Source organism: Netta rufina (genome assembly GCF_964035555.1).
Source record: "Netta rufina genome assembly, chromosome: 2".
Taxonomy (NCBI): domain Eukaryota; kingdom Metazoa; phylum Chordata; class Aves; order Anseriformes; family Anatidae; genus Netta; species Netta rufina.
Window position 1 is genome coordinate 53,227,450 of NC_140124.1, and position 10,178 is coordinate 53,237,627.

At 41.8% G+C, this 10,178-nt stretch overlaps 1 protein-coding gene across 1 annotated transcript; it reads left to right on the forward strand.

Annotated features, from left to right (window-relative positions):
* Positions 1 to 2,115: 2,115 nt before the first annotated feature.
* STMND1 (stathmin domain containing 1) lies at positions 2,116 to 9,765 on the forward strand (the record flags this gene model as incomplete). The annotated part of the gene is given in 6 exon segments (XM_084281621.1): positions 2,116 to 2,199; positions 3,068 to 3,248; positions 5,381 to 5,432; positions 5,434 to 5,533; positions 8,961 to 9,015; positions 9,545 to 9,765. Coding segments are annotated over 6 exon segments (693 nt in total).
* Positions 9,766 to 10,178: the final 413 nt, after the last annotated feature.

Here is a 10,178-nt window from a genome sequence, read left to right on the forward strand (position 1 = left end):
AGCTGATAAGGCTGCAGACACCGAGAGGCCTTGCCTGCCATTCAGTTCTCCAAATCGTCCTGCAAGCCACCGAACAGTTTTGGATTTAAGATCCAAAAACAGCTCTGCTCACTCTAAAATATACATACATTTCAGCTTCCTCCGTGTAACACAAGCAGTTATGGAAACAGCTGTTTCTGATTTCATAGTGATTTTTCCCAACATGCACATCCGTGTGACTGGCTTTTGGTTTTCATTCTCACAAGGCAAGGCACAGAGACCTGCACTTCTTCCCTTCCCACCACTACTAGCTTTTTCACAGCTCCTCTCTCTCCGATTACAGTGTTGCGCTTCACATACGCTATATCCCATGGGTTTTCTTGAAGGAAAATATCCTACATTTGTACGTATTGGGAACCAACACATGTCCTGGTGCATTGCTAGTACTGAAACACGCCCATTCTTCATTTTACAGATTGATGAAAAGCTACTAAAATGAGGAAGACTTTCCATCATTCTCGGCCAGCACCAGCATGAGAGCAGCCTGCCCTTGAAAGCTTGTAGCTCCCATTGCTCGAAAACAATGGTCACCGTGTCAATTTAATCACATGCACAAGATAATCAAGGATCAGGCTCTAAGTGTACAAACTGTGAGACCTAAGAAGGTCTTTTCTGTTCCATAAATATGGACGTGTGCATTTCTCATGCTACTTGTTAGACCCTGTATATTTCTGAAAAAGGAAGACAAGCGATCGATGTACCAATAATTAATTTGTAAAATATGAATCAAAGCTTACCGGGTTTCTGATTATGCTACATCCTGTGATTTCACATTCAATCAATTTCCTAACTTTAGAAACTGAGTTTCAGTTTCAGTACTTTATTACTTTATGTTTGAAGGAACAAACAAAAGTCACCTCTCAGCAGTGACTAAAATTTTGCTATCGTTTACTTATAAACTAGTTTTAGAGCTGCACTATCACTGCAAGTGTTTAATCAGGAATTCAAGCAAGAAACTCAGCCTGTGCCTCACATCCTGGCATGCACCGAGTAACAAGCACATTTCAGCATTACCACACACGACCTGCAAACGTGTAAGAGGGGAGGAACGACAGAACAGAAACAGCAACAAAGCAGTGCACCAAAAGGTTGATATGAATTCTGTGCGAGTTCAAGGGGGACATAACGATCAGGTCCCAGCTGGTTATTTGTGGAGAGTGGGTACGGGGGAAAACAATCAACAAGATTTTTGCACAGTTCGAAAAAAGGCATGCTAAGGTGGGGAAGATCACTTCAGGCTCACTGCCACGCAAATGAGTTTGTGTGGATTTCCAGCCAGACCAGCGGACTGGTTTGGGTTGCAGACAAGAGGAACTATAACCATTGATGATCTCAGCCAAAGTAACCTGAGACATGACTGGTTATGATCTTCAGCTGACAGCACTCCATTAACATTTCTCTGCTATCTTTTATAAAACTTCTTGGAAGCAAATCCCCAATCCCCCACCTCCTACAAACATCTACCTCAAAGGACGTGGACAGAAGCAAGTGGTAATGGTTCTGTACACTGATTTTGGAGGACATTTAAAACATTTTCCCTAACCACAGCCAGTCCTTGCCTCCTGACTACATCTACTTTCATTTAAAGGTTGCCTTGCTGTTTGGAATTGCAGATTCAGTGCTTGTGTTTTCCAATTTCTAATGGTAATGAAGAATGCTTAAGAAATCCAGCCAGAGACCAATATGTGTACTTATTTTACCTGACAGTATCCTGTTCCTCAAAAGAAAAAAAAGCTGGAGACACTCAAATACCTTCAGCTGAGTGCCCCCAGGAGGTTCCCTACCCCTCCCAGTGACCTGCAGTGATTTGCTGCTTTCAGCCCCCCATCCCCAGCTGGCACAGACGAAACACTCTCCCTCTCAACTTCAGATGAGGGTGCTTGGACAGAGATGGTGACGTCTGTATGCCAGGACACAAGGAGAAAGCCTTCTGTGGTGCTATTTATTATAGCAACAGGCCCTGGCAACAGTTGGACTCCATGGTGATAATGAATAACCAAGCTCCTAAGGAAGAGATGAGGGCATTTCCACTCCCTGGACCTGCAGCAAGGAGAGGCAGATGGTCACAGCTTCGCCATGGGCTGCAATACTTCTCACAGGGTCGCTGGAGCACAGCTGCCTTCCGAGGAGCTAGAGAAGAAACAAGAAGCCAAAAGCCAGGTAGTGATTTCTTCTAGGCTCTCTATAAAGTATGTTACTAGATGTCTTAGTGTGTGAGCGTGTAAGGATCCAGAGACATGTTTTTGCTGATGTAACCATAGCTCAGACGCTTTCAGGGAGCTCTTTAAGAGAAGAGTTATCACTTGGCTTAATCCAACTCCTACGCTACAGGGGAAGCAGCCCCACCATTTGGTCACGTGCATGACCTGCTCTTATAGCACTGGAAAAGCTGCCCTTCACAGTCTGTGTCACTTATCTCGTGAGAGAGGCGATTAGAGGCACTTATCTCCCACACCAGTGTGGGATTACAACACTTCACCAAGGTGGATTTTGCCTTAAAATGTTGTCATGAGGCAGGGGACTTGTGTATATGCAAATACCCCACTGTACACGTGCACGACCACCTTGTGAGGTTCTCACGGTTGAGTTGGATCAAGTCCAAACGTGCCGAGAAGAGACAAAAGCACATCTGGGCTCTACTCCTGCATTCTTTGCAGGTTCAAAGCTCTTGTTCAGAAGGTATACAGGGTAAGACCTTACCATGTGCTAATTTAAAACTCTCGGAGTTTAAATTCCTACCCACTGACCCAGATAGAGATGGCACTTAGAAGTACTGAAACAATGCTCCAGTATAATTATGGACACATTCGGGCTTAAGGTCGGTGCTTCCTTTCCAAAATGCTATTAGAGGCCCTTCATCACCATGAACATCAACCTGTGACAAAACACGGATAAATACCAGGATCCACTATCTTCCACTCCGCTTCGAACCTGTGGAGTCTCTGGGACTATTTTAGACATTGCCTTCTCCTGAAATGTTTATGAATCCTCAAGGACTTCTCTCATTTCTTTCTTCTTTTTCTCATAGGCTACAAGTGGCAGCATTGCTAGAACAGGGGCTGCCACCTCATGGGATGGGGCAGCTTGGCCAGCGAGCCCTTCAGAGAGTGGAAGCAACGTTGAAGGCAAGGCCAGGGAAGGAGACTCCCCCGAGGAATTTGCAGAAAGATTTACACCTTCTCAAAACAGAAGCAACGCGCAAAGCAGAGGTAAATAGTAACTGAAGGTCACAGCAGCTCCGCAGAGACCCAGGAATGAATCACCACGAGAGCCTATTGCTACAGCCAGCTTCAACCCACGGTAACGCTCACCCTGCGACACCGCAAGGGTCGAGCTCCTAGCTCTACTTTAAAGCCTTGCAATAGCAGTGGAAAGTATTTCCTAACCACCGATTGTGCTCTGCAGCGTGACTCAGCCCTCACTACCCGCACAGGCGGCAGGGTATACACTTTTCTTGGCAGACTCTTGGAGCAGACCAAGAGAAACTTGCTCAGCCTTGTCCCCAGAGGTCGCCCTGGCTAACAGGGATTAGGGCGCACCAGGAGCACGCACTGCCCACGCTAGTGCTCTTGGTCTGCTGCTATCATGTGGAGGGGTTTTGTTTGTTTCAGAATAGTGAATGCAATTCTCCTGACTAGCATCAGGTGTAGACAGTAAGTATGTACACATCACTCCTTAAGTTTACAACCAAAAGTTTCAGGGCAAGTTATTATACAGAAAAATAATAAAAATAATAAAAATAATAAAAATCCGAGAAGTTGTCACGGTAATAATCAGAGATCTGCCAAGAACTCTTCTAAATTTCTTAAGAACAAGGGCACATTTAAACCCAAACTCTTCTCTAACCTTAGGATACTGATGTAGTGAGAGATACTAATGGAAAAGCAACATTGTCTTTGGTGACTATAAAGTCCCCAATTTCGTGGTTTAACTCTGTTTTTCAAGTGCTACGACCAGCTTACATTTCAAACACTAAGTCAAATATCTAAAGTGGCTGTTTGCTCTTTATAATAAAAAAGGCTTGCAATAAAATATCCCAAATTGAACAAAAAAGGAATAATTGCTGGTGTTTGCTATTCAATACAGAGGACTTAAGTGCCACAGAAAGGATTTCATTTCAGATTGAACAAAATGATTTGCTTCCTCTGAAAGCGTTTCATTTACAGTTCCTTTTCTTCCTCCTTGCTAAAAGACAACTTCACAGGAGGCTCCTAAACAAAGTTTTTGAAATCATGCTTAAGGCTTCTGCTTCAAGACAAGAAACCCAAGATATATCAACTTCATTTTTTTTTTCTGAGTGCATGCATTAGTGAAACCAATACAATTTCACACCACTTGCCAATGCTGCCCACTCGTTGTGATTTTTTATTGTTTTCTTGCCAAGGTATGTTTTGGTGTACACTGGCTTCTGGCATCTACATGTGCTGACTGACAGCTGAGCCCCAGCACTTTTCGGTTATTTTAGGAGAGGTACAGAGTCAACTTATACAAGGTGGTAGACGTTCTGCATTTTTGTTTGACTACCAGATATAAAAGAGCCAATGTTGCCATACCCACTCTGCTTATAAAGAGTGGCAGATGTCAGATAGCTGACTTTGATGAACTCCAAGTATTCTTCATACAAAAGCTCTGTTTTCTGCCAGAAGAGGTTGGGCAGATGGTGTAACTGTCAGCTGAGGGTTGAAAGACCTGATGCGTCTTGGCAATAAGTTATTCGTTGTTTAATCATATCTAATACGGGGAAACTGAACAGCCACTCAGAAGGGTTATCAAAATAACTTGGGTTTTATTCTTAATTGCTGGTTATAAATAGGTAATTGTTGTATTGCTGCATTTAAGTATGATCATACACAGTCCTTTTGTGACAAAAATCATAGACAATGAAAGCATGTGAAAGTTAGCATTTAACAGAAGAGCACGGTGATCCTTACAAGATGGCCTGTGAACAGGCTTGTATTATCAGTCCCACATTGTCTTTCTCTAATCAGCTCACCGAACATTAGAGAACTTGAATTGCAAAGAGCTCTCCATGGCCCCTGTTTGGGAACAGGCTTAGAAATTGCCTTGACAAGCCGTCGGCACACGCTTCCATGCTTGCCTGCATACGGCCCTCCAGGTGTAATTGGCCACAGTGGGAAGCTGAACTCCATTTTTCCAACCACTAAAAAGCTTACTGCAATGTTTAAGCTGTGAAGAGAGCCTCAAGCAGGCCTTCTCCACTGATGTTCTCAGTGTGCAACCTCTTCAGTTGAACCTCTGGCACTGGAAATGGCATTCAAACAAATCTTTGTGATCTAAGTGCTCTACATGTAATAAATTCTAATGTTTTCACCTCTTGAAGATGCACTGCTCACCAGTGAGTTCATCAGTCAATCACGGCCCTTGCAAGAAACAGAGACAAAAATCATCAGACATTCTTGAGGAGCTGAGGATGCAGGGGATAATCCGGAGCCAAAGCACTACTGCCAGGACCGAAGAGGTGTATGAAAACAAGGTAAGCATCATGATGTAACACAGGACCTCTGCCACAGAGCTCTGACCCTTCTGTGAGCTCCCTGAGATTCACTTTCTGTACATGCAAAGCATCCAGGCATACCTCCTCTAAGATTTCATTGGCAAGTTGTTTAACAACAGAGAACTGTATTACGGGGATGTTAATACAGCAGAAGTTGGCAGCAGTTTTCTTTTAGCTGTTTACAGCTTCCAGGCTTGTTTCAAATGGGTACAGAGGAGACTGTGACAGTATTAAAGGACTCCCTGGGAAATTACAAGCCATAAACTTGTTTCTCAAGCCTGCAAAACCAGAAGAAATATCACTTCCAGGACGTACAATTACACTTCAGTGAAGAACTTGGAAATCCTAAATATTCACATTTCTGAGAAATTTGCATTTGATCTCAGACTGAGAAACCACTAAAAAAAAAAAAAAAAAAAAGTTTGGTAATCATTTTATAGAAAAAGTATTTGATTAAGAAACTACCCTGAGTATTAACCTAAGACTTATTTTTGCTTCCTAATTCAAGCTTATTCTTTTTTGTCAAGCATTGTGTTAAAGGTCAGTTGCTTCTTACACATCTCTAACCTTGGCCACTTATACTAAGGTAAGATGGAAGCCTTCATAAAAAGGACTAAAGAAGCAAATGCCACCTTGATGTCTGGCCTCTGGTGCTGGATAACACTTCTCCTATTGCCATCACTTTGGAGAATGGGGCTGGAGGATATCTGAGTACAGCTTCTCCTTAGCCTTATTTCCCCACAGATTTTTCAAGTGCCTGAAGGGATTATCCCCTCTGCGGCTAGATTTAGGTAACATACTGCAGGCAGGTTTTTGTATTTTTCCCCTTCTGAGACAGGAGAGTGTCTGTTCTTTTTTCCTCCTGTATTAAAAAGGTGTCTAGTATTAAATTACACAATTTTATTGACAGAAGCTCAGTCTGAGCTATTTTTCCTTAGAGAGTTTCTATATCCTTCCTCTCAGCAGAAGGAGGGTTGTGGTTTTTTTTTTCTCTTTAATATTAAAAAAAAAATAATCAATACAGCTTTAAAAAAAAATGAGCCTTGTACTTTTTCACTAACAAAGCCAACTTTTCCAAGCAATATTTTACATTCAGGCTGGGCCCACTGCTGGGCAGCCCACAAGTGAAAACATAAATCTGTCACTAGGTGCTAACTGTTAGCTCTCCCCTAGTAGCAATAGAAAATTTGGCCTGTGCTGCCTCCTGTAAGAATAATTTATTACATTAGAACTAAAAATCCAGCAGATTACCTCTGAATAGAGGGGCTAAATGTACTGAATACAGACACAGTAGAAAAGAGTTATACCCTAACACATCACAAATTACAACACGCAGCTAGGAATTTTGAGCATTAACATGTGGGTAAAGTGACACCTGAAATTTTAAAATTGACCGTGTATAAGCATGAATGGCTTTGTGCTGAATTGCAGTCCAGGACTAGCTTCAACGAAATAAAGTGCTCAGACTTCACCACGCTACAAAAGACTAGTGCAACCAGGTTCGAGATTGTTTTTACAGTAACATTGGAGACTGAGATACCCTTGCAAGCGTTTTCCCTTCCTGTTTGCAGTTCTATTCCATACAAGTATCTGCATCCCTTAAGCCATGGCAGCATTACCTGTCTTCCCAGGATTTCCTAGTGCTGCCAAAACTGTGAAACAGCTTTTCAGCCTTCAGCCCTTTGACTGTCCTTCACTTCGTCCTGAACAAAGGGACTCTGAGCAGAATAGGTTAAGATGCCTGTTTCTACACCTTACTGCTCTAAAGGACCAGAACTTTTGAGAGCAACATTTTATCAGTCTAGTCTAACAGAGCCAGGAAGAGCTGCACACGTCGCAGGATAAACTAGCCTCTACAATTTTAACAGTAGCTCTTACTTAAAACTCCAGTAGAGACAGATTTCAACCTAAAAAATAGATGGCTAGGTTTCTTTGAATTATTATGCTTTGTACTTTTTATTTTTATTATTATTTTTCAAAGTAACTGCTATTTTTATTCCAGTGCTTCAAAAAGATTTTAGCTGATGTCAGATGTGACAGCTTCATCCTCACCCCTGATGAGTTTACATTAAGCTTTAAATAAACATTGGACACAGAATTCATTAGTGTACCAGTGGTTATGGCATATAATCTATCAGGTACCCTTTTTCCAAGTCTACCTATGTGTATAAGCTAGAGGGTAACCAAAAGAACCCCAAGCTAGTTTCAAATTGAGCAGTTTACAGGAATTTGGTCCACTTACCATGAGTTAGCATTTACAAAAGATGTGCAAAGGTTATTTTAGCTTTTCCATTGCAGTCAGCTTTCTATGTGGCTTCCTTGATCTCCCACAACTATTTAGCTCAAAGTTATTTGCTCACCTTATACAGACACGGAACAACCCGGAAAGCAACCTGTTTGCTAAATACCCTGTTTAGTTTGGACATATAAGGAAGAATTCTCAATTTATTTCTTCCTGTACAGTCCACTTTTTATCTTGGGTAAGGAAATGACAAGCTCAGTATTCAATACCTTCCCATTTTAGGCTTTCATTAGAGTACCCTTTGTCACTAGAAAAGAGGTGTGTTGTTTGTTTGTTGTTTTTTTCCCCCCCAAAGGGGAAGAAAAAAAAGAAGTCTTTTGTTTCGTTTTTATGATGATTGAACATTACTTTGTTCAGATTTTTTTGGCATGTCATCTGCATCCAAAATGTCTCCTTTGTATATCAGGTTTCTTCCTACTGATTCATGCCGTGCCTTCATCTAACTAAATGAGTCATCCTCTACACTATTTGCAGCACTTAACACTTCTGGCAGTGAGGCCTGACTTCTAGGGTTATTTATGGCAGCAGAAGTCTGGGGAACAGATAACTCAGGAGACTTATAAACAGGACAGTGAGTATTTCACCATAGGTCCTTGGTTTGAGTTCAACACTACTAAAACTGCTTATCATACAGACAGCAGTAGACTTCAGCCTCCTGGCTGCTCAAATCATCACCACACCTTTCTAGGAGTAAGCGCTGCCCTCAGCAGCAGAGATCTAGGATTGAGCTGCTCATTTGCATGCAGTAGAGGCCAGCAGTATCATGATTATGAAGCTCTAACAAAACCATTCTTAAATCTCTTCGGCAGTAGTAGTAAAGTAACTTCCCTAAACAGCCATGGCCTCATGACCAAATTCCCACACCTGGTGGGCATACAGCAACATTGCAAGCCTCAGACCCATCACTCACTAGATAATGGGAATTCTCACCGCAAACACTCACTCATGAGTGAACACTGAAGATATTAGCACATTATTCCCAGGCTTCTTTTGGTATCAGAGTACATCACCTCTATGCAGGGGAAAAGAAAGCAGAAGTTAAGCAGCAAAGCGTCACTCCAACATCAAAATCCACTCTGCTGAAAGCTTTTAATGTCTCTACAGAGAGATGCCCTGGAAGAGACACTGAAGAAGCCACCAGCTAGGCTGGAAAAAATTTGTTTTGAAAACAAGCAGATGATTTTACAGAGAAGGACATGAAGATTTCTGCTGAACAGAAAATAACAGGTCATCTGATTCTGCTACGTGTCCTCCAGCATTTGCTTCACCACCTAAAATCCTCTGCTTTTTATAAACTGACCTAATGCAGACAGTTTATGTGCAAGGTACTACCAAAATTTGACCAGTGGATCCTGTATTAATCTAATAGGTGTCAAAAGGCCATATTGATAGTTTACTTTTTCTGAAAGCTCAAAGATTATCCTAAAACTATGCATAAAGAGAAGCCTCTGGAGCATTTTTTCCTGTAATAAAAAGATGCATCTTCTATGGACATCAGAATAAATTGGCTAAGTTCACTGCTAACTGAAAAAAAAAAACAAAAAACAACAAAACACCTCCTGCATGTGCTTCATACATCTTCTATGTACTCCCATCCCTCTTTATAAAGCAATTGGGTTTTTCTGTTTTGTTTTAGATTAGGGAAGAGGAACTGAGCAATACAGTGCACCACATTGCATTTTTTCCAGCAACTGCCCACCAAACTACAGGTGAACAGACTGAGAAGGACTGCACAAGTTGTGGAAGTCAAGGAAGGACAGACACCCCCCAGCCCTCACCTTCAGATGAGGAGCTTGGTGTACTGATAAATGAAATAACTGCAGAAGAAACCACAAATGATTACACCGAGGGCTCTACTATCGAGTCTGATATAACTTACAACTGCATCAATGAAACAATCTGGATCTAAGCCATCTTGGAAAAAAGGGAACCTCTCTGTTCCCTGCAACTGCCTTTTTCTGGAGCATAAGTAAAACAATTTATCTCGAGGGGACAGCTGAGCCCTGCTACCACCTATTTCACCTGGGGAAATTGAATCTAATTTTAAGTTCTTACACATTAATTTAAAGAAAAAACAAATAAGCAAAGCGAGGAAGAGATAGATTAGTGACCCACCTGTCTGCTCTTTATGTATCTAAGTTTGAGCACATACACATTACCATGGTTCTATTAAATTTACTTTATTAAGTTTAGCTCACTTCTTGGATGGCCACATAGAAAGATCCCCTTTTCCTAGGCAGCAGAGAACAGGATGTTGGAAATGCATTGTAATCACTCAGAAAGGCAGAAAAGCAGACGAGTGAACAGCTGCAAGGATTTGGG